Raw genomic sequence first — 24,670 nt, forward strand, 5'->3', positions numbered from 1 at the left:
TTGATATTTAACTGAAGAGGAAAATGGAAACTGAATTGAAATGTCAAGTGCTCTTGGGCAGTTGCTTTGCTAAAAGTCTGGCTTTGGAGACTCACCGCCATGCTGTCCATACTGACTCACAGCGACCCTACAGGGCAGTGTAGAACTGCACCCGGGGGATTTCTGAGACCAGAATGGTTTATGGGAGTGGAATGCCTCATCTTTCTCCTGCCAAACAGCTGGTGGTTTCGAACTGCTAACCTTGCGGTTAGCAGCCCAATCATAACCCACTACACTACCACTGGCAAGTAGTAAAAAGCGTTCTAGAGTCAGAGAGTCCTGGGTTAGACTCTAAGCTCCATGGACTAAAATGGCGAGACTCTGGGCAAATTACTTGATAATTTAGAGCCTCAATGTTTTCATCTGTAGAATGGGGAAAATGCCAGTGACGTCACAGGATCAGTGTGGCATTTCAAGCCGAGCATAACTGCCAAGTGCTGAGCACACTGTCAGAACAAAGTAGCTCGTTAGCTGCATTCTGGTAGGGAGCCAGAGGTATACGGTGGTGTGCAGAGAAATTGAAGGGAAGGAGGACTAAGATTTTTGCAAGCTGTGACAACTTTGTTTCCCCTGGTAGAAAAGCATATTTTCCATTGTACTGTTTTAATTTTTTTTCAGCTATAGACATCTCACAGGAAACCCAATGCAGGATAAGGCACAGGGGGTGCTCGATCCAGACAGATGTCTTGGAAATGTCGCCTCCACCCGTCAAGTTGAGTGTGGTGAGTGCAGGGAAAGATTGTGAGGACGCTCATGTTTATCAATAGCCCCCAATCTGCGTTTATCCCCCTAGTCCGACCCCTCTTTCCCCTTCTTCTCCACGGGTGGGACTGCTGCTCCCCACTCATCCACTCGGAAGTCTCCCCCGAAGACAGCGCCTCCTCTGGCTGCTGAGCAGCACCAGGCTCCCCCAGGGGGCAGTGCCCACATCCCTAGGGGCACTGCTTTTACATTACTGTCATCGCATTCCTGGTCATGCTGCTAATTGTGGGACAGGTAACCACAGGGTCAGTAGTTCAAGCCCACCAGTTGCTCTGTGGGAGAATGATGAGGCTGTCAGCTCCCATAAGGTTGTATAAGCCTCAGAAACCCTTTAGAGCAGTGGTTCTCAACCTTCCTCATGCTGACACCCTTTAATACAGTTCATGTGGTAGTGACCCCCAACCATAAAATTATTTCCGCTGCTACTTCCTCACTGTCATTTTGCTACTGTTATGAATCAGGCGACCCTGTGAAAGGGTTGTTCGACCCTCAAAGGGGTCTCAACCCACAGGTTGAGAATCGCTGCTGTAGAGGGTTGCCAGTTATCAGAATTGACTCAACGAAAGTTGGCATGACTCACCATGGAATCCCTTTTTCCACATTATTTTGCAAAAAGTCACTCATAAGCCCACCTGGACTGCCAGCCACCCCAGGAAGCCTTCCCAGAAATCTCCGGGTGGTGCCAGGGTCCCCTCCCACTGGGCACCCCATGTCCACCTCTCCTCTTTCCCTGTGAGTCCCCAGGAGGCAGGGATCCTCGTTCTCACCCCAGTGCCCGAGCCAGCTTCACCCGGAAGACATACTAGTTGAATGAGTGGCGCTGCTACTGATTACAGCCAGAGCACAGTGTCCCAGGATGAAAGAGGTGAGAGTGCAAGGTTTGTAAGTGGGGATGCATCTGATTATGGCCCATCGCAAACTCACCTGCCTATTTGTAGCCTTGAAACCCCAAAGGGGCAGCTGTTCGATGTCTTTAGGGTTGCCCTGACTTAGAATTGACTTGATGGCAGTGGGTTGGGTTTGGCTTTTGGACTGAGTTTTTTTCAATATTCTAATGTCTCTCTAGTCCTGGGTTAAGTCATCCCATCTGTTTTACTTTTTACACTGGTCGTGTTAAAGTTTCCAATATGCATACTTAATTTGCCATAGTCAGGGTAGTTAGGCTAATCCCCATGAACAAGTCAGGAATTCAAGGCTGCCAATCACTTTGGTAACATCTCATATCTTAGACATGCAGGATCCAGTGTTTTTTCCAAAGTCTCTGGGTTTCCCATCGCATCATCTCAAATCAGAAAACTGACTTTACTTTTTAGCGATTCTTATCCCATCTAGAAAGAGCTCTAGTGGCGTAGTAACCTGCTAACTAACCACAAGGTCAGTGGTTTGAACCTGCCTGTGCCTTCACAGGAGAAAGAAAAGGCTGTCTGCTTCCCTAAAACTCTGAAGTCTCAGAGACCCAAAGGGGCAGTTCTACCCTGTCCTTCAGGGCTGCTGTGAAGCAGGACCTCTATGACAGCAGTGAATTTTCTTTTTAATCTTGTCTCCTCAGGGTCTCATAGCCAGTCTGATCTCTGGTCAGAAACACCCGAAGCATATCGCAATGCATGTGCCTAATGAGACACTAGTGGGAGGCGGGGAGTGGGGGGGACTCATGCTAGGAAAAGGGGTGGCTTGTGGTCAACAAAAATAGATTCAACAGTTCTCTTTGGACCACCCATCCCGCTACTCACCCGTCATGAAGCACTTGATGTCCTGGGCGTTGCTGATGGGGTTGTTGTTTTTAAACATGTAGAGATTAAAAGGCATGATGTTGCTGCTACTCAGGTGCTTCCACAACTCGTGGTCTGGGCTGGTCCAGCGGCCAGCCAGGACATCGTAGTCGCGTCGGCCCATGTGGACAAGCTTGGTGAGGGGGTCATAGAGGCCCCCGTGGTAGCCAATGATGCTCTGGAAGTTGGGGTTGGTATCCATGTAGATCTCCCCATAGGCCGTGTACAAGACCTGCTTGATCATCAAGCCCGTTCCGCTGAAGACCGCGAGCGGGGTCCCGATGTTGTCGCAGGCGATGTAGAACTCATCGCCGCTGCTCAGCTCCATGGCGAACAGGTGACCCTGCAGGTCGTAGTAGAGCGACGTGATCTCGGAGCTGGAGTGGTTGTACAGGTGGGTGACCTTGGTGGGGTTGGTGAGGTCTGCGTAGAAGAACTGCAGGTGGTGGCCCTGGCTGCTCTTGCTCGACACCCGCCGCCCCAGGCCATCGTAGCGGTAGCGGACGCTCCAGCCCCCGGCCCGGTTGTAGGCCTTGATGAGCAGGCCGGCCGAGTTATACTCGAAGACGTCCGCCCCGCGCTGCCGCAGGAAGCCGTCCTCGTCCATCTTGTACTGCACGTCACCCAGCCTGGTGATGCGGTCTCGGAGGTCGTACCGCAGCGGGGTGAGCCGGGCACTGTTGCCGGGGCTCAGCAGGTGCAGGTTCCCGTTGAGGTCGTAGCTGTACCGCCAGAGCGGCTTGTCGTTGATGGACACCGTCTGCAGCTGCCCGTCAGCGTCGTACTCGTAGGCGTAGCGGGTGGTGTTGGCGTAGGGCCCCACCTTGAGCTCCTTCTTCACCACCCGCCCCATGTTGTCATACTGGACGGTCATCCAGTACATCAGGGAGCGGAAGATCTCGTACTGCACCTCCTTCATCCGCCCGTAGGCGTCGAAGTGCTTGGTGTGGGTCATGACGGCCGTCGTGATGATCTGGTTAATGTCGTAGTAGATGACGCCAAACTTCCCAAACTGCTCCGTCTTGCCCGACACGTCGTCGTAGCGATAGAGGTCGATGGGCAGCGGGGTCTCGTTGATGACGGCCTGCATGCTGGTCACCCGGAAGCTGTTGTCGTAGTTGTAGTCAAAGCGGGCATTGACCATGCCTTCCTCGGTGAAGCGGAAGATCTGCCGGTCGATCAGGGGCCCGATCTGCCGGTAGCGGATGGTGCAGGTGAAGCCCTCGCTCTGCAGGTTGATGGTCTTCAGCATGCCCGCCGTCTCGTCATAGGTGAAGCTCACCTTGGTGGTGTCGTACAGCACCTCGGCCAGCTTTGACAGTTTGCCGTACTTATAGATCACGCGGCGCCCCGTGCCCAAGTGGAAAGTGTGGAGGAGGTGCCCGTCCTCCGTGAAATCCTGGATGACCGAGGCGTTGCCCTCAGGGGGCTGGTAGATGTTCCTGTAGTAGCCCACGGAGCGAAGGGTCTCGAGCGTCTGCCGGGCCACGTTGGGCATCGTCACAGAGGAGAGGCGATCGTTCTTGTCGAACTCGAAGATGTACTGCCGCTGGCTGTGGAGCAGCAGCACCATGGACTGCGGGGGAAGGAAAGCGGGGATCAGGAGGGGTGCGGCCTGGTGTCACGTGGCTCTTCTCACCCAAGTCTGTCCCTCCCACCACACGGCCTTTCCCTGCCTGGATCTGGTACGAAGGTGGGGAGGACCCTGCCTGGATCCACCTCTGAGTGATCACAAACAGGACTCCCCGGATAAAACGAGCCCTCTGAGAAGCAGCAGGAGGAGGGATCTCATGACCAGCAGGCGCCAGGAGTGGGGTGCGTCCCCTGGACTTGAGATCCCTGTGCAGTGAACCTCCCGGGTGCAGAGGGTGGCTACACCATCAGAGAAGCAGAACCAGGAGCCAGAGCAGGGGACAGATTGCTGGGCTTCCCAACCCACAGAGCAAGGAAGGCTGAGTGCTTTTGCATGAGGCTGGCTAGCAGAGTTAGGTGCCTCTGGGCACTTAGGGACCCACTGAACTTGAGGAGTGCCTTGGGGATGAGGCTTCCTGCAGAGCAGCATGTCCTTCGGGGCACTTATTAGCAGACCTTTGCAGAACAACTACCCTGAGCATTTCTCACTGACATTACAACTTGTTGGCCTAATAAACCCTTGAATCATGAATTTGGTCTTGTTTCTGGGCGGCCATTGCGGTGGATATCAGAGCCCACCAGTGGTAGACCAGAGAACAGCAAGGAAGTCAGCACCGTCTGTGCAACGACTTCACGGACACAAATCCACGTCCAAAGACGCTGGTGGTGCTCGTACGTGAAGCCCAAGCCAGCGCTTTCTCTCCAACCGGGGTGCGACACAGGACACTGCAGATGGCTTCTGGGTGTGTTCAGGTGGGGATTTCTCTCCACCTTTGGGCCTGGGGCCCAGGACATCTTGAGCAATTTGCTTTCTACCCTGCTGTGTGAGAAGGGGTGGTGGTGGCACTGGCCTGGGATGTTTATGACCGCCTCCGGCCTGCTCTCTCAGATCCATCTTCCTACCGAGCTGAGAAGGACTTTCTTAAAACACAAGCCTGACCATGTCTTTTGCCAGCTGAACAACCTCTGTTGACTCCCTGTGGTCTCTCGGATAAAGGCCACTCCCTGAGAAGGGCATTGAAGGCTTTGACCAATTGTTTACCTAGTAACAGGTCATACGTCCTCCCTGTGAAGGCCATGAGGAAACCTGGCTTCTGAAATGGACTCAGGGTGTGGCCTTGGGAAAGTTCTTCCTGCTCTGGTTCCTTAGTGTGCTGAATGGCATAGGTCTGGGCTCGACCAGAGAACATCAGTCTCAGGGACACTCACCCAGCTCACGGCAGGGCAGGCAGACCGAGCCCCGACAGGGGCCATTGGGCAGGAAACAGGATGGAGCTGGGCCCTGGAGCGAGGCATGCGGGGTCTGGCATGGGGCAGCAGAACTACCATTTATCCAGCTCTGACTTCAGACCCTCTCTGCCTCCTAGCCACTGGGGAGAAATCAATCCTGTCCCGATCCAGGAGGGATTTACTAAAGTCTCCCTACCCGCACCCACCACTCAGACAGAGCTCACGATTCTACCTTCTGCCTCAACACTGATGCTTAGGCATCTGCCATGTGCTCGAGACCTGGGAGACCACTCCTGGTTCCCGACCCCAAGTCTTGGTCAGTAGGTCCAGTCAGCGTTCAGGTCTGATGCCAACCCCAGTCTATGAGGTGGCATTTTCATATTCTGAAACTGTCCACCACACTGTCACTGCGAGCCACTCATGTGCTTCCTGGCCCCACCAGAGCCCCCGACTCCTCAAGACTGCTCGAGTCCCCTTCGCAACATAGGTTAGACCCATTTCACTGAGATCACTGGGTGGGGCCTGGCCGTGGGCTGAGTCACAGTGACTGGCATACGACCAGCTGTAGCCAGGGAGGAAGGGAGATGGACACCTGCCTTTCCTAAGTATGTGTAGCTCCACGTCTTCCCATCGGCAAAGATCCGGGAAGTGATCCGACCCGCCTGGTCGTACTCCATCCTCTCCGACATGATGCCCCTCTGGATGCCAGCAATGTGACCCCCCGGGGAGTAAGTCACGTTGACGCCATTCAGCCTGCTGCTGGGTGACCACAGGCTGGGCCGCCCCGCCTGGTCGTACAGGATCCGCAGGGTGAACTTGCGGTGGTCATCGTAGATCTTCTCTGTGCGGGTGACACGGTCAAAGTCCAGGGACAGGAGGTTTCGGTTGTGAACCTGGAGGAGGAACAGAGAAAAGGAACCAGCTCCATGAGAACCTGGGGCAGATGCTTCAGCTGGCTCTGAACAGTCCCGAGAAGCTCGGGGTTCGGGAGCCAGCACCGCCCGGTCACCGGCCAGCTCTCCGACCTTTCCTCGTCTGTCACATGGGGATAGCGATGCTGGCTGGGCAGGGTTGTCGTGAGGATGACGTCAAGGCGGGTGCCGAGCACCCATTGGCTGATGCCCAGGTGGTCTGCCTCACTCTCTAGTGCAGGTTTTTTAAAGGAGGGCACGTGGGCAAAGACAGACCTTTCTTGGCTGACTCCTGAAAAGAGTGGTCCAGAGGACTCAACATAAAGGTTGACCTGGTGATCAACTTCCGTGATTGCGTCTAGGCCTGAGGAAGCCACAGTGCGGGGCGGTGAGCTGCTTTGCCTCAGATCCCGAGGCGGCTGAGGGGACAAGTCTGGATTTGACGCTCACCACCCAGAGCTCTGGGATTCCCGTCCCCCACGTCCCCACGGGATCTCTCCTGCTAATGCAGTTACGGCTTCTTGCTCCTCTCAGCCAGTCCTAGCGCAAAGAGCATATTCTGAGCCCCTGGCCATATTCTGAGCCCCTGGTCTGGGCACAGTGCTGCTTGCGTGTGAGGCAGCTTCTCTGGCAAGAGGCAGAAATGTAGGCTGCCCACAGGGGGAGCAATAAGCCAGGTTACAAACATATTTTCATAAAGAAAGATACTCCTAGGGTCTGCTTCTGCCTTTGGATCTACCTCTTAGGTTCTGGCAAAGACTCTGGACGCCTGGCCGGTACTCTGAAAGGGAAATGCTGGCTCCTTCTCCTTGGTTCTCGGTCTTAGGGGCCATGTGGACACCTTTTTAAAAAAGAAACTTCCCAGGGTTAGGGTTAGGGTTAGGGTTAGGGAGAAAAAAAAACATAAAAAAAAAAAAAGAAACTTCCCTTAGTCACTGGTTAAGTTTGGTGACAGGGAAGACCCAAGAGGAGAGCAGATAATTTAACTCCCCTGCTGAAAAACCCCACACACGGACTGAATGAAAAGCTCTTTTCAGAGCCCTATGTGGTTGAAAAAACGGAGAAGAAAGAAATGGAGTCCAGTCTAGGCATTAAAGCCAGGCGCCTAGCCTCTACTTTGGAACCAACGCGGCATGACCATGGCATTCTCTGTAGCTACTGGGTGGCTGCCAGGCTTGGAGAACCACGTGCAGATGAGCCCGTGGATGGCTGGGCACAGAGCAGGTACCGGGTACATGGCTGTGACGATTTCCATTAAGGGGCAGCAAATGATCATGGGCCTTTCTCAGTGGAAGGAGACACACGTGTGTGTGTCTCCCTGTCTAAATTCTACTGCCCTGAAGGTGAGGATTTATAAGGATGACTGTGCCACGGCTTCCACTGGGAATGGCCTGGGTATCAGAAGGTCGCCTTCCCTGGGGCAGGCGCAGAAGCAACAGCAGAGGGGCAGATGCTTCCCTTTGAGACTCAGAAGCGTTGGAGGCTGGAGCTGCGTGTTCTGCAGTGGAGGGAAAGGGAGAAGCGGGCTGCATTGCCGATGATGGGGCCTTTCACTGAACCTATCTGGAAAGTCTCCTTCAGTTCCCGACCCCAGGCTGGTGATACTCAGCCAGCAGTCCCCCTCACAAACCCCAGAAGACCCCTAGGGAAGGGGCTACACCTTAGTGGCAAAAATTAATAAAATTGAATTAAGCAGCTGGCTGGGGAACCGCCTAATGCTTCCTGGGCCCGGCAGTGGTGGCAAACGAGATTATTTTACATCTTTCTTTATTAAAAAGTTCCCAGCTGTATAAAAAATGAGCTCCATTATGGGAGGTACACCCGGCTAACACTCTCATTCCACATGCTGCCACTGTGGGTGGCCATTTATTTCGGGAGGACGCAGAGATGCGGCTGCCGACTGGAGCATCATCAATCTGCAGCCGGGGGAGGGGTCCCATTAGAGCCTGGGGAACTTTGGGCCCCAGTGCTTGCAGCAGAGAGGAGATCCTGATCTTACTAATCACTGCTGTTGACTGAACACCTGGGGTCTTTCAGCAGGGGCTAGGCGCTTTGATGCTATGCTCTGGGTTCTGCAAAGGAGCCTGAGGCTCAGTGGAGCTGCTCAGGGTACACAGGTGGCCTGGCTGGAGTCAAGGCCCGGGAAGGGGTGCTAGAGGTGGGTGATGGGCAAGAAGGGCTCTCAGATCCACACAGGCAACTAGCGGAGGCTGTTCCCATATTAGACAAGGACTAGGGTTCTTGATGGAATATGGCCTCGAACAGAGAGACAGAGTGTCTACTGCCTAGTTCTTACCACCACCCAGCTGTGTGACTCTGGGACCCATCACTTGCCTGCCCCCTCTAGATCTTGCTCTGCTCACATTTTAAATAGGGGCTTAGGTGGACTTTTCTTTGATGATGGGAAAGGGCTGATGGACAGGGTCCCAGGTGTGTCAGTGGTTTGGGGACGTCAGGAAAATCTGGCTCAGGTTCATGTCAGCTTAGCACATACATACTTGCTATCTACGGAGCCCCTGGCATGCTGGAAGCCCGGGCTAGTTCATTAGTGTCACTTTCCCCATCAAAATACACTGGGTAGTCAAGGCCTGCGGGCAGGCAGAGGCCACGCTACAGGAAGATGGGGCGGGAGGCAGAGAGAGGCTGGCTCAGGCCCTCTGACATGTCAGACCACATGTTAGACATGTCAGGTATGACGGGTGTAGTTTTGCTCATTTTGAAGGAAGCTTCTTTCTGATCAGAGTAGCTTCTTTCTGATCAGAGTGGAAATGTAGCTTAGGCTGCAAAGCTGGCGTGTATTAGCAACAGTCAACAACATCGACTACGACACTACCAGTTACAATTGTAACAGCTACGACTAACCACGTGCTACGCACCAGGTTCTGAATGAGGCACTTTGCAAAGTATTCCCAATGTGTGGAGCGCGGTTAATTGGTGTGGCCCCCACTTTGTGGATAAAGAAACTGGGCGAATGCTACACAGCTGGAAACCCAGCTCCGAACTCACAGCGCGACCAGGCATCTGTGCGTCTTTGTGCCAGGTGTATTTGTGCACACGGAGACTGGAAGGATGGACAAGACCTTTTTCTTACACTGGGGCCCCGGACTGGCTGTCTGTGAGGAAGCCAGAGACCCCTGGAAGTTTTCTCCCTCTGATCAGTCAGGAGCATCTCAAAGATGGAAGGCTTACCCGCAGCCGGCGCCCGAAGACGGTGACCTGGCCTCGAGCCTGCTCCTTGCGCTGCCTCCATTCCACCAGGTTGAGGCCGTTGTCGATGGGCAGTGTGACGTTCCTCTTGCCCACGGTGGGGTTGACGGTGCCGGCCAGCAGGTGGGGCTCTGTCTGCAGGGCCACCTCCATGCCATTGGCCAGCAGCAGCCGGAGGGAGCCGTCGGCCCCTATGTAGTAGCTGTTCCGCACTTGGTCTGAAGGGGAGAGGAGAGGCAGATTCTGTTTAGATGGGTGTGTGTGTCTGGCAAAGGAAGAAAAATCGTAATACAAAGAGATGTGTTCCTTTTGACTATAGAAGAATGGGGGGGGGGGGGAAGGAAAACAAAAAAAATCTAGAGAAGAAAAGATCATCCATAAGCCCCAAACCCAAAGAAAGAAGAAACTCATTCATAATATTTAGGTATATTCCTGTATTTTAGGATATTTCCTAAAACATTTATAGGTAGCTAAAAAGAGTTGCTTAGAGAGCTTTTCTTATAGATCAGGGTCTTATACCATGCTATTAATTGGTTTGGTTCCCCTCCCCCCATGAGATGGCACTATAGGATAAGTATTTGGCTACAAGGTTGGTGGTTCAAACCCACCAGCCACTCCACTGGAGAAGGAAGAGGCTGTCTGCTCCAGAAAAGGTTTAGTCTTGGAAACCTTTTTTTAGGAATAGTTTTACTTTGTCTGACAGGGTCTCTGTGGGTTGAAATAGGCTCAAGAGCCCAGGCCAGGGGTTGGAAAACTTTTGAGATGGAAGAGCCATCCTGCCCCTCACAACAATTTAAAAATTGTTTGAGAGCCATAAATATTTTCTAAATAAAATCATCATTATTTGAATAATATCCTTTAACAATGTTCAATTTTATTCCAGAGCCACACGAATATGCCAAAAGAGCCACCTGTGGCTTGCGAGCCACAGTTTGCCAACCCTGGCCTAAGATATGCTTCTTAATGGCTGTATAGTATTCCACTCTATGAGAATACTATAATGTATTAAACCAACCATCAAAATGGATAGCCAGATTGTTACCTTTCTCCCATAGTTATAAGTAACATTGCAAACAAATATCTTTTAAACAGTATTCCAAGTGAAAAAAAACCTCGACACAAAAGCCCCCATATTGCATGGCTACATCTATATAAAATACTGAGAATAGCTAATCTGTAGAGACATAAAGTAGATCAGTCAGGGTGGGGGTGGTGACTGCTAGCAGGTCTGCGGTTTCTTTGAGGTGATGGGAATGTTCTGGAATTCCACAGTGGTGCTCCATATGTGTAATTTAACCAAATGCATCATAACAGGCGTCTGAGACGCATTTTAAAGGCGCCCTGGTGGCCCATTGCTAAATTCTCCGTCCTAGCAGAGCCGAAGCTCCCTGCCTGAGAAAAGGCCCTGGGATTGACGGCTGTCAGGACGGCCCTGGGGAAGCCCGCGGGCTGTTCTGTTCTGTCGTGTGGGGTCACCAGCCAGGAGCCGGAGTCCCCTTGACGGCACACAACCACCACAATGCATACGGAGACAGGCCTTGTAGACATATGCGAGTACGTGCCCACGTTTGTGTGTGCACAGGAAGGGCCTTCAGAAAGTGTGGGAATAATCTCAGTACCTTTTCACTGTTTTCCATGAACCTTTCAAAACCCCTTCATGTGTGTATGACAGTAACTGAAAAATATATCGAATTTTGAGATGATAAATTGGCGAAAACACCCAAATTCGGATCTTTAGCAAAAATAAACTTATGGAGGAGGAAAAACAGCAAATAGCTCTAAAAAGATATATTTATATATTATTTTAAAAAAATAAAAATGAAAAGATCTCTGAGTGTGCCTTGTACTTTCCTTTCCTCAGACGTCCCACCCTTCAATGCGGATTAGCCTGAGTCCTTCCTTCAAGGTGCTTCTCTTCCCAGCGGCGCCCCGGTTCTCTGGTCAGAAGGAAGGCCCTCCACCCCACACACCCCTCAGCCTCCTGTGAGAGGCCTCTTGCAGCGGAGCGACATGGTGCTCACCACTCGTAATGAATCCCCTCTCAAAGAGCTCCAGAGGCGCTATCACAGAGAGGAAGCGCGTGGGCTTTGCGGCCAGGCTGTCTGGATTCAGATGTCAGCTCGGCCACTGCCTGGCTGCAGGATTTTGGGACAGACACTTAACGTCTCATGCCTTGGTTTCTTCGTCTGTCCACGGGGAATAACTGCATCCTTCCCTTCTGGGATCAAGAAGCACTGGTGGCACAGTGAGCTACACAATGGGCTGCTAACTGTGGGGTCAGCGGTTCGAACTCACCAACTGCTCTGAGGGAGGTGGCTTGCCTCTGAAGATTGAGACTCGGAAACGCACAGGGCAGTTCTCTGCCCCACAGTGTTGCTGTGAACCGGATAGACTGGATGGCAGGGGCGGGGTATGAATGAAGAAGCCAGAGCACTCCCTGGCACGCAGTAAGTGTTGGGTGAGTAGTCGTTGTCACCTGTTGCATGTGCTGAGCATAGTCCGGTGTAGCTCTTGTCTTCCCTCTCTCTCGATCGTACCCACTTTACAGCTTAGTGCTGATCTTGACCATGCCTTTACAAGAACCAAACCCAACCTATTGCCTTCGAGTCGATGCCAACAGGAGTGGCCCTAAGACAGGGTAGAACTGCCCCTGTGAGTTTCTGAGACTGGAACTCTTTATAGAGCCAAAAAAAACCCCTTATCTTTCTCCCTCGGAGAGGCTGACGGTTTTGACCTTGTGGTCGCAACCCAACACATAACCACTGCACCACCAGGGCTCCTGCCATTGCCTTCCGACGAGCAGTTAAAAGAATAGCTTGTAGGGTCTTTTGTCTGGTTCCAAATAGCCAACTAGGTACGGGGCTTTGGTAAGCCACTTAACCTCTTTCTGAACCAATTTCTCTCGTTTGGCGAATGGAGATCTTCATTCTCTGAGGATTACAGGAACCGACGACCATAAACAGGGAGCCCGGGATGTGCAAATGGTCATGCACTCCAAGGGCGGTGGGTGGTTCGAAGCTGCACCGGAGGTGCCTCGGAGACCTGGTGGCCTTCAGAAAGGCCACACAGCCTCGGGACTCCTACGCTGTGCACTTGCACTGTGCCCACAAGGGGTGGCCAGGTGTCAGAACCCCCTCTACAGCACCAGCCATGGCCACTCATGCGTACAAAATGTTAAAAGTACATTTTGTACTTAACCATGCCCTGTTGTTGAGTGTGTGTGCTCAGTACACGTTTGTGGGGTTGGATGTGCCTTGAGCGCAGTCCTCCTTGGGAGAGCTGCCTCAAGCCTGCCCCACTCTCCCCTCGCCCCTCCCTTCCCTTTCTTTCTCACAAATACACCCTTGTAAGATCTGCCGCATGCCGGCTATGCGCGATTCACCGACAATCTGTATTTTACAGCCTCTGAACAGCCAAAAAAGGCCCATGCCAATTTATCTGTGGAAGCTGCTCTGTGCGGAATCCACAGATGCCCATTAATGGTGACTTTGGAGGGAGCTGCATCTGTAGAGGCCTATCACGAACGACCCCCATTTAACACGGGCTGTGACTTCCCAAGGCTGCCGCTCATTAGTAGCGACTTCTGATGTCTGCCCATACCTCACACAGAAGATGGAACGGAAGGCGCTTTCCACAGAGGAGGACCCTACTGAGGGGCTGTGGAATTGAGCTTCCGAGCCTGGGGTGGGGCGGTGAGAGGGTGAGGCAGAAAGGAGAAATGGGGCCCATGTTTTCTGGGCTCCTACATGCACGTCCTTGTGCATCTTAGTGTCTCTGAGAACCTTTGTCTACAGACAGAGCAGTGGCTCCTGCCTTTTTCTTACCCCCCACTTGAGAAGCTGAGCTTAAATCTGAAACAGAAAAATGGTAGCACTTTTGAATAAAAAAATTGTTGTGAAAATAGAAGCAAACGTGTCATCAACCTCTGAGAAAAATACTGACAGTTCAGAGCGGCTGGAGGAGGCAATTCTCAACTTCAGGGAGGATGGCTGTGCTGAAGGACAGTTGTCCGACCTGTCAGAGACCCTGCTGTCATGGACCAGGCAGAGTCTGGGCTGGCTCAGCATCGTCTCTCGGTAATAACCCCACTGAGGAGGCACAAATACCTGGAGTGTGGCCCCCCTCGGATAAAGGCAGTAGAGGGGGAGTGCCAGGCTGGGCTTCCCTTCTCTGACTGCGAGCCAGGACTGATCTGTGGATGCCGCGCCCAAAGACCAAGGCTTACCATTTGGAAATAAAAGTGGTTATGAAAACAGACTCATATTTACTTTCTTATGGCTCATCAAGCTGCCTGCTGAGTAGTGAGTGAACTAACAAATATTAGCCCAGTCCGAGCTAGTCACTTTGCATACACTGGCTGCAGGCATCGTCTGTGGAGCAGGGCCTACAATTCAGCCCTGCTTCCCCGACGTAGAGACGGAGGCTCAGAGGAGAGTGACTCCACTAATCTACACAGGCCTGAATGGACACAGCAAGCCCAGGAGCCTGGCCAGTCTGTCCCGGGGCCCATGCTCTTTGTGCCACTCCACGCCGTTCAACATGGGGCGACACGCAGCAGGCACCAAGTCACATAGTCTGTGGACACCGAGTCAAGACTAGAGAGGGGCTTTCTGCCTCCTCGTCCACAGTCTTCTTACTTGCAGGCACTGCATCATCTTGTGAGACTTCACTATATTGCACCTGACAGGCGACCTGTCATTTTTACAAAGTAGAAGCCGTGACAACCCTCTGTCGATTAAGTCTATGGGTGCTACTATTCCAAGAGCTCCTGCTCCCTTCCTGCATCCGTCATGCTTTCACAGTTCTCTTAGCAGTTCAGACTCTCCCCAAGTGCTATAGTGCACTGACTACAGCAGAGTAGTATAACCGTCACTTTGATACGCACTGGGAATCCCAGAAGTCACGTGACTCCCTTTACGGAGAGATTCACTTGACCTGCAGACCTCTGGGCTGCGCCACCTGCCTGTGTATTGTGTCACAGACGGAGAGCTGGGCAAACCGGACCCACCTCTTCCAAGCAAGAGCTTCTTTCCTCTGTGTTTCCTATGGCCTACAGGAGCCCTGTGGCGTAGTGCTTAAGCGTTGGGCTGCTAACCCCAAAGTCTGCAGTTTGAGACCACCAGCCACTCCTTGGGAGAAAGACAGGGCGTTCTACTCTGGTAAACAGTGGCAGTCTTGCGGACTGGCAGGGGCAGGTCTAGTCTGCCCTACAGGGTGGCTAGGAGTTGGCAGTGACTTGATGGAAGCGAGTTGAGATTAAGGCCAACCAACCAGCAAATCCCCTCTGGGGTCACCACACCCCATGAGAAATGGAGGCAGAAGACTCATAGCAGTATTTCATTGTTGCGATTTACCTGACAGCTCCACCCAGGGCAGGACCCACAGTGAAAACGGGGCTGGTTTCTCAGCACAGAGTCTTAGTCCGTCTTCCGCTGTTCTCACCTGGGAGGCAGGAGGGCCTGCTCCATGCCCAAATCCCTTTCATAATTATCCATCATTATTTTTGTCCTGGGTCTTTGTGGGCCTCCGTTACAAGACTAAGTCTTTAATCTGAGTGCGATTACAATGGCAGCATGGTGAGGTCACCTGGAGTTGCTGCTCATGGATTCTCTCCCCTTTCCTTGGATGATAATGTGATGGGACCAGCTCTCTCAGAAGCTTCCGGGAGCGAATTCACAGGACTCAGGCTGGTGTGTGCTTTGCAAGATTAGAGGAAATGGGGAGAAAGCACGTGTAACACTTCCCTGTTCTTGGGTGCTCCGGAAGCATCAGTTTCTTATGTCACCTTCCTCCAGGGCTCTCCCCTTCCTTCTGCCTCTGAGTTCCCGCCTCCCCCTGCGTACCCCCCCCCCCCATGGCTTACCTTGCAACAATGTATAGAAGGCACCTGAGGCGGATAAATTGGTGGTTATGGTGACGTCGTCCTTGCTGGAGGTCTCTACCTGGACGTGCACTGAGCTGTCTGTATCGCTTCGGAAGCTGCTCACCTGGCCAGTGGGGAAGGTCACGTTTGTCAGCCGGCCAAAACTGTCATACCTGGAAACCAAGGAGTGGCACTGAGAAACAGACAGCCAATGGTGCCATCGTTGGGGCATGGCACATTCTGCCTCACGCGCCAGTCTCTGCATTTTCTCTTCTCTTCCCAGCTGGACACACTCCCATGTCTCATACGCGCCTGTCTCGTGTCCTGGGCCTGGCACTGTTTCAAGCTCTGAGATAACCTGTGGAGGTCTGATGTAGTCCTCCTTTCTTAACCTGCACAAGGGAGGCAGTACCGACCTGCCGACTGTGCAGGATTGCTGTGGGGGACCCAGGAATATCTGCTCACAAAGGGCCATGATGACGCGGCTGACCCAGAAGCTCAGAGCTGGGGGCTGATTCTCCAGTGGTGATTGGGCCCAACTTGATGCCTGAATACTCTCTGCAGACACCTCAGTAAGTGGTCACACGGGGCTTTTCAAACACATGAGCGATGGGAAATGATTTTCCTGCAGCTCACTGGGCGAGGGGGCTCACAATCCAACTCAGCTGTCCCAGAGACAGCCAGTCGGATGCATTCACACAAGCTCTTCCCATCCATGATTGCGATTCCAGCCCTCAGCAGCTGACTAAGAGGGGGCTTCTTAAAAAGTACACAGGAAAATGGAATGAAAACAAAACGGAATTTTTCCAGAGGACTTTTGAAGCCCCCTCGTATCTGCAGAACCTACAGTCTGAAGCATTAGGATGACATTTTAAGTCTCTTCCTCGTGTTCCTGATTGGAATGAAGGAAACATCCACCGTTCCCGAGCAGCTCCATGTCGTGGGCACGGTTCTACTGGCTCTTCCGCCATTTACTCGCTGCATCCTAGTCCAGACGGTTCCTGCCATCTCCCTGTCACCCGGAGGAGGAGGTTGAGACGCAAAAAAGTGGCGTCCTCTGCCCCAGGTCACACGGCTAGTCATCGGACAGTCAGTTTGGCTCTGTCTCTAACCCACCACTTGTGTTTCTGTGCCCAACAGACATTCGGCAGGGAGTGGCTAGTAGCATGTTGATTATTTTTAATTAGGGGCAACTCACGTGTAAACAGGCAGACCTAAGTAGCCTTTTTGCACTTGCGTGGGGGACAAGAATCTCTCCATTCAGATATCAGTATCTCTAATTTCTGTCCATGCTGAAGGCTGTGGCATGGGTTCCGGCTAGCGTTTCCCAAAGTGGGCGACACCCCCCTGGTGGTAGTGGCGCTGGAATGATAGGGATGTTGCATAAGCAGACACCTACACTTTATCCTGGATTGTGGGCGATAATATACAAGCTTTAATTGCCAAAAGGGTGTTGTCATCTTTTTTTTCTTCCTTGAAACAGGGGGTGATAGGTCCAATAAGTGGGAGAAAGATGAGGCTTTCTACTCCCATTCTTGTAAACCCACAGGAGCGATTCTGCCCTGTTCCACGGGGTTTCTGGAACAGAGGGCAGGGAGGAGGAAGCGAGGGAGAAGGAGAGGGAGAGGGAGAGGGAGAGGGAGAGGGAGAGGGAGAGGGAGAGGGAGAGGGAGAGGGAGAGGGAGAGAGAGAGAGAGAGAGAGAGAGAGAGAGAGAGAGAGAGAGAGAGAGAGAGAGAAAAGAGAGAGGAAAGAGAGAGGGAGGGAGAGGGAGAGGGGGAGTGGGAGGGAGAGAGAGAGAGAGAGAGAGGCCAAGGAAATTTGGGAATGGGTACAGTTCCCGCATACAGGTAAGTGTCCCTTCAGACTCTTCTGGGTGCTCCTGTAGCGTGCAGCTGGCCTGGGGGGGGGGGTGTCCTGAGGGTTTCAACAGTTGTGAAATGAAGCATCAAACAGCTCAGCTCCAGCCAGGCTCTGCCTGAGATTCCTTCCTGGACCCTGGCTTCCTGCTGGCAAAGCTGCTGTCCCGGAGAGGCATTAGTAAAGGTCCTTTAAGTAGACCATCCCAAGTCTTGGCCCGAGGACAGTTTGAAGGAGAGCCAAGGGGGCTTGGGGCAGGTGGATTTGTTCTGGGAAGCCTTGCCAGAACGGCAGGCTATGCCGTAGTGTCTACTATATGGCCTCAGGCGTGGCGTGGGGCAAGGCTCTTAGAGCTGGATCGGTTCTTTGGGAACGGGATTGACACAATGGCTGCCACAACTGGGCTCAAATACAGGAACTGCTGTGAGGCGAGCACAGGGCGGCCCTGTTTCCCTCTGTTGTGAGCAGAGTAGCTACTCCTTGGAACCAACTGGACTGCACCCACCAGCAGGCGCAACCACACAGGCACGTAGGGACTTGGAAAATCTACAGTATTTCTTGTCATGATCCCTGCCTTCCTCCCTTAGTACTCGGGCTTTTCTAGAAAAAGCTCAGTCTGGAGGCTGCAGGAAGGGGAGGGGGGTTCCTGGCCCTTGCTGCTGGGTGATGGCATAACACTGAGACTGCTCCCAGGAAGAAGGGTGAGTTTGGGGACAAAGATCTGTCTGGGCCATTTGTCCCAGGCCATCTTTGACCTCGGTCTGACAAGATCTCTCAGGCTCTACTCCCCTTTAGAGAGGCTGGGATTCTTTTGAACCGTTTTGTGACTGCTGGCAATTTGAACAGCAATTTAAAATGTTCTGCTCTCTCTTTGAGTGAGGTTTTTCTAGGTTTTGTCTAGTTGTTCTTGGGTTTTATTTTTGTTTGTTTGCTTCCTGGCAGTGCCTTCTATGATTTTCTATGAAATCCAGGGCAGGTAGATCTGTACAGACAGCAGCTGGTCAGAGACTGACAGGGAGGATGGGGGAAACGGGGAGCTAACAACAATGAGTAGAAGAAAATGTTCTGAAATTGATTGTGGGATCAATGCATAGGTCTTTACAACAGGATTGAGCAATTCAATTTTATGATATGTGAAGTATATGCCAATAAAAAATAATTACAAAAAACTGTCGCTAAGAAAATATTTATAGTGGAAATATCCAGGGGGCAGAATTGGAGGCAATCTGAACTGCTTACTTGAAAAAAATGTATGTATATATATAAAACATTAAAAAAATTTTATTGGCACCTACTCCACAAATCACACAATTCAAGAGTACTTGGATACATTTTATAGTTTTGAAATTTTCCATAGTTAAAATGGGTTCTGTTCATAATCAGCTAAGTACTGATACCCAAGCAACGTCCCAGACAAGGAGCTCGTGAACACAACCATCGTGGAGAAGGCCGAGGCTAAGGTACTGCTGTTTGTAGGAGAGGCTTGTTGGCAGAGTGGCTCGCCATAGCAATTTCTAGGCCTTTTCAGGAAAATATGACTAGGATACCCCTAATTCATGAGCCAGGAATCAAGACTCTAGGAAGCAACTGGTCACCTTCATTGCTCATGGTCACTCGGATTCCTGACCTGTAAGATCTGAAGTTCACTCTTTGAATCACCAGAGGGACCTGTTTCCGCTGACGGCTAGCCGCCCTACCCTGGGGCACTGGGTGCTGTTGTCCACCCACAAAGCCACCCCTGCTTCTTATGAATGACACAACCTAAGGTTCTGACCTAGGCAAATGAGACAGATGGTATATTATCATGCCCCGCACCTACAAATCTTTGGAGTCTTTCAAATAAGAATTGATATCATAAAATGAAAACCAATCTCGATTCCGACCCATCATGGCCCTATGGGGCAGAGTGGAACTGCCCTTGTGGGTGTCCAAGGATCTCTCCAGGAGCAGGGAGCTGCATCTTTCTCCCAAGGAGTGAGGTGGCGGCCAACTCGTAGCCTACTGTGCCACCACGGCTCCCCAAGAAAAGGCTCTGAGATGACTCATCGGGATTTAGGTGTCACTTCAATCCCCAAGGCCACCTTCTAAATAAAGCACTCCTGGGTCGCTCTAGGCTTGCCTCTCCCAGCACAGCCCTCGCACACGACGTCTCGCCCGGGAGATGTCCTGGCTTGCTCTCTCTCTTCGGACTGTGAGCTGCCGCTGAAGGTCAAAGATAGGTCTCTGGAGCCTGGCAGCCAGACTGAAACTGGCTGCACATCACCTGCATCCTCCACCTGGGCAGTGATGCTACCTGACATGCTAGCGCTCAGTCCTCTCTGCTTTTTCAGGACTGGGTCTGCCACGGAGAGAGAGGCAGGGCACACTGGCCCAGCACGGGAATGGACGAGCGCAGCCCAGGCCGGCCAAGGCATCGTTCCTGCTCAGTAGATGAGAGCGGGATTCAGGACCTTGCTCGAGGCTAGGCACATAGTAGGCTCGTGATAAATATCTGCCGATTGCACCGTCACGGAGACAACCACTCCCCCTAGATGAAAACTTCAGCCTGTCTCGGCAACCATCTCCCCCAAGTCTGAGTCTCTGCCACAGAACGGCTTTGAGTGGACACAGATAATTGTAATTATTGTGGAAGGTAGCCTGTATTGCATAATGAAATTGAGCCAGGAGAAGGGCCGACTGCCTTCGAGATCTGGTTTTCATTTGACACAAGACGGCCCCCAAACCGTAATTTCTACTCCTCACTTTTTCTACGAGAAGGTCTGGCATGTCTTAATTAAATGAAGATCAAATAGAGCAGTCAATTTATAAAATGTTCTAGTCTCCAATGTATTCATTCTAGTGCCTTCCAGAGCTGGAGAAATGCCCCCAATCTGCCCGTTGGCCTGATCGATAACCTGTGTTGATTCCCTTCGCTGCTCGGCTCCTTTGGACATTGCATGCAGAGACCCGGACCTTGGACCCTCTGCTGAGCACTGTCTCCTCCTGCCACCGAGTTGGCACGCAGAAAGGAGGCTCACTGTGCCCATACACTGTGCGATCTGAACTCTGGTCGGTGGCTGCAAACCCTCGCCATGTGGCTCGGGGACTTCTGGACAATGGTTTGGTTACATGTGCCGTGGTTTCACTCACTCAGGGAACCCAAGGAGCGCAGGGGATTTTCTTTCTTTTTACCCAAGAGGCCTGGAAGGAGTGTGCCGGTGTGGGAGGTCTTCGGAGCCGGACAGTCTAGTCTTGGAATCCAGACTCTACTGCTTGTCAGCAACGTGGTCCCTGAAGGTGAGTGATTGGGCCTGTTGGCCTCTAACTACTTTTTCATCGAGCCGCCCCGAAACACACACACACACACACACACACACACACACACAAAGGATTGTGCTTACGGTGTAGGGCAGGTGACTGGCTCATCTCAGCCAGCCCCGACACACACACACACACACACACACACACACACACGATTGTGCTTACGGTGTAGGGCAGGTGACTGGCTCATCTCAGCCAGCCCGTTTCCCCCTCTATAGAATGAAGGCAATCCTACCCATTCTCACAGAGACACTGTCACAGGTCAACTGAGGTAGGTAACACATTGCAAATGAAGTCTAAGCTCCTTAGCAAGTCCCCCAGGCCCTGTGAGAATACCCCACTGGAAGGCCAACTCCCTGAGGGCGGGGGCTTTGTCCTGGCCACTGCTATCTCCCTAGAACTTAGAATGTGCGGCACACAGTGACCAGCTGCTGTAGTGTCAGTTCTGATTCCGCCCCCCTCACTCCCCAACCCCCCCAACTGCCTCGCGGACTGCAGAGTAAACTGCTCGCGGGGTTCTGAAGGCCGTGACCTCTCAGAAGCACACTGCCGGGGCTTCTCTTCTGAGGCCACCATCCACCTCTGGACGTCCTCCATTGTACTATGGCTAGGTGGTGGAGTGCTTACAGCTTGCTTGCTAACTCTGAGGGTGGCAGTTTGAATCTCACCAGCTGCTCCACAGAAGAAAGCCGGGGCTTTCTACTCCCGTAAAGCCGGGGCTTTCTACTCCCAGAGGCAGTTCTCCCGCGTCCCATGGGGCTCCTATGAGTCCGCATCAACTCGGTCTCGGTGAGCTTTGAGTTGTGTTACTATGGCTACTTGTTTGTTCCCTGTGTGTGTGTGTGTGGGGGGGCGCTCTTCCTACCTCTTGCTGTGGCTAACGCCATTCAACAGGGATGTTTTAGCTCAAGTGTACGGAGTTCAGTGAGGCCTTCCCTCCCCACCCTTTCTAAACCAGATGACTCTCACCATCCCCCTCCCACAATCAGACTGCCTTCGGGACAGTCAGTATAGGCGAAGCTGAGCTGTGAAGAGATCTGAGATGTCTTGCCCAAGATCATACTGTTCATTAGAGGAAAATCGAACAGACTTTTCGGTCAGGCAGACCCAGCATTGAGTCTACCACCCACCCATATGAGGAAGGGAACATTCCCAGAGCACCTTTCAGACACCAAGCACCGTGCACACAGCCACCGCTTGGAAGGAGGCCGTCATCATCAGCTCACACATGGCGAGGCTGAGCTCGGAAGAGACAGGACTTGCCTAAGATCATACCGTCATCCAGGAAACCAGACTCAACGCTGGATCTGTCTGACCGAAAAGTCTGTCCTTTCAGTAAGGCCCCATAGAAGCAGGGCTGCTTCCATAAGAATCTTGGCGTTCGCCTGCATCTGAAAGACAAACCTGAGCTCGGCACTCTCAAGTGGGTGACGCCGACGGACTGCTTTCTCCTCAAGATGCTTTGCTTTCCTGTCCCTTTGCCGCCACGCCGAGCCCCCACTTGAGCGGTGTGATGGCGAGGGCCGGTTGATTGCTTCCTTCCGTTCCATTTCCCAAAGCATCACTGGAGCACGGCGAAAGACAACACATGAAAGGCCCCTATGGCTGCCGTGACCCTGGCTTTCAGAAGAGGACCACTCAAGGGGATCTTCACACACACTACAAGGCTTTCTTCTCCGTGCTCGGTGCTTCGTCTCGAGCCACTCACTGTGTGGAGCCGCTGAGAAAAACGACAATTCGCCTCTCCGACACGGAGCGTTTAACGATCAGGACGTTGGGGTAGGAAAAGGGAGGTTTCATCTTTCTGATTTTCAGCCGTGACTCTTTCCAACCACACACCCATCAGCAGGAGGCACCGGATCTCCTGCGATTCGCCGCCAATAGACACCATGAGTTTCCCTGGCCAGTTACAGATGGCGTCTGCTACCTCCAAACTGTATCTGAATAAAACATATGCATGATGCTTATTCCCCATAGGACAAACCCCCAGCAATGAACTGTGGCCTCCAGGAGTTCCAAGATCTAGTCTGCCCTATTACAGTAAGCCGTACTTATCATTGATTCGGTACTTGACCTTGAGTGTGGTGGAGAGTATAGAATTCAGGTAGGCCTGGGGATTGAATCCTGGCACTGCCTCCTATGAATGTTACCAAGCCCATAAGCGGCTATTCTGTTTCTTCCTTTACATTTATTTTCTGAGCATCGCGGTGCCAGCAGAGGCTCATCCTTGCAGACTGTATCATGGGGACCCCTGGCTGGCTCTGGGTGGGTTTATCCAACTGTAGCCATTGGCAAGAAATGAGAGGGCCTTCCCCCCCACCCCCCCTTCCTTGCCTGACAGTGTAGCTCTGACAGTGGCTACATCCGTCTGGGACTGCACCTTTGTCCCAGGTGGCTCTGCCTTCACAGTTACAGCTCCCATCAGGCTTTAGTAAGGACAGCCCTCACTTTGCCCTTTAGTGGAGGGTCGGGAACAGGCATTCACTGGTTCTGGTTTCTGATGTCTCACTATCTTTCTTGGCACCCACATTTCCATAATGTTTCCTCACTTGAAGATCTCTCTCCTGGCTCAAGAATTCTGGAAACGATATTATATATGTCCACTATATATATTATTCTTTCAGCACGCCAAAGATGTTATTCCATTGCCTTTTATCTTGCACGATTCCTGATGAGACGTCTGCTATAATTCTTCTCTTCGTTCCTGTGCATGTAACGCCTTTAACATTAAAAAAAATTCCCTTGGTGAGGTTGGAGATTTTCTCTTTGTCTCTTGTATTCAGCATGGACGAGGGTAAGTATAAAGATATTGCTTCAGGGTTCTAGTTCAGACACGCACAGCTTCATTCGGAACAAGACGTTTAAATAGGTCTCAGTAACCAGTAGATGGTTGCAGACGACACCCTTCAGTCTCATTAGGGTGTTTCAAACAACCAAAACAATGAAAGATCCCATCAAAACAGTGGGGATCTGATGGGGCAGCTTCAATTCATGGCAGAGACATTCAGCCACGAATCTCAGGTTATGATTTGTTTTTAATTCCCAAGGGGGTAATCTTGATCAATTTTCTCAAGGGACACTGGATGATCATAAAGTTTTAAGAAAATTATACTCTGTTGGTGAGAAAAAGCCCAGGAAAGTTGCTATGTACGGAGGATTTTTTTTTCTGTTCATGATGACAATGCCCTGGTTATTTTTCTAGGGGCGTCGGGGCTGTCCTACGAACATGTCACAGGGAGACGTTCATCCATCCACCTGGGAGGCCTGATCTTGCTCCTGCAGACTTTCTGGTTCCTCAAACTGAAAGCATTGACAAGGAGCACAATTTGGGTCCTTCAAGGATGCTCAGCCTGCCATTTTGGGGTGTGTGTGGGGTAGCTGCCCCATCAGAGTGAGCGCTGAATTCTCTGGGGAAAGGTTCTCAAAAAAAACACACCCCAAAACCCACTCTCTGCCAAGGAGTCAGTTCTGACCCCCATGACCTCCTGTTATCCGGAGCCCAGGAGGGCAGGGTGAGCAAAAGGCCAGAGAAACCCTCGCCAGGCTGTGTGAAGTGGCCTCATGAGCACCCCCAGGAGCTCTGCAGCACTGTGGCTGTGCGTTTCACTTCCAGCATTCCAGCAGGATTCTCCCGCATGGTGCCCATCTCTGCCCAAATGAAGCCCTGACCTCGCACGTTGCCCACTTTGCCTAGCCCACTTTGCCTAGCACTCTGCCTTTTGCACGATGGCAGGTAGGTCCAATCCAGTGACTGGCACTTTCCAGGTCCGTGTCCTGCGGAGTGTGGCTTCAATGGCCCTTTGTCTCTCAGGAGGGTGTGGCTGCGCTCTTGCCTCCTTTCACTTCCTGACCTGTTGGAAATGGGACATCATGTGGACAAGAGTCACATGCGGGGCTGCTTGGAAATGGCGGTGATTGCCTTTTGCTAGGACTGTAGTGGAGGGGGCTGGAGCTAATTGAGTCAGGATTTGGGCTGGGTTGGAGGTTCATGGTTGCTATGGTTACTCAGTGCCTGGCAGGCTTCAGATTCTAGCATCATCTTGAGTTTCAGGTGGAAACTGGTTTGCCAGGGGGTCTTGTTTTGTTTCTCTTTTCTCC

General features: G+C 52.2%; 1 protein-coding gene across 4 annotated transcripts in view; it reads right to left on the minus strand.

Moving 5' to 3' along the window:
- Positions 1-24,670, minus strand: part of TENM4 (teneurin transmembrane protein 4) — a 913,628-nt gene that overhangs the window by 11,932 nt on the left and 877,026 nt on the right. For all 4 annotated transcript variants that reach the window (XM_075546361.1, XM_075546358.1, XM_075546360.1 and 1 more), the window contains 4 exons: positions 15,414-15,586; positions 9,533-9,768; positions 6,029-6,325; positions 2,532-4,146 (listed from right to left, as the gene is read on the minus strand). In XM_075546361.1, the coding sequence (XP_075402476.1) occupies positions 2,532-4,146; positions 6,029-6,325; positions 9,533-9,768; positions 15,414-15,586 (2,321 nt within the window). The remainder of the gene's footprint in view (positions 1-2,531; positions 4,147-6,028; positions 6,326-9,532; positions 9,769-15,413; positions 15,587-24,670) is intronic.

Source organism: Tenrec ecaudatus, chromosome 4 (genome assembly GCF_050624435.1).
Source record: "Tenrec ecaudatus isolate mTenEca1 chromosome 4, mTenEca1.hap1, whole genome shotgun sequence".
Taxonomy (NCBI): Eukaryota; Metazoa; Chordata; class Mammalia; order Afrosoricida; family Tenrecidae; genus Tenrec; species Tenrec ecaudatus.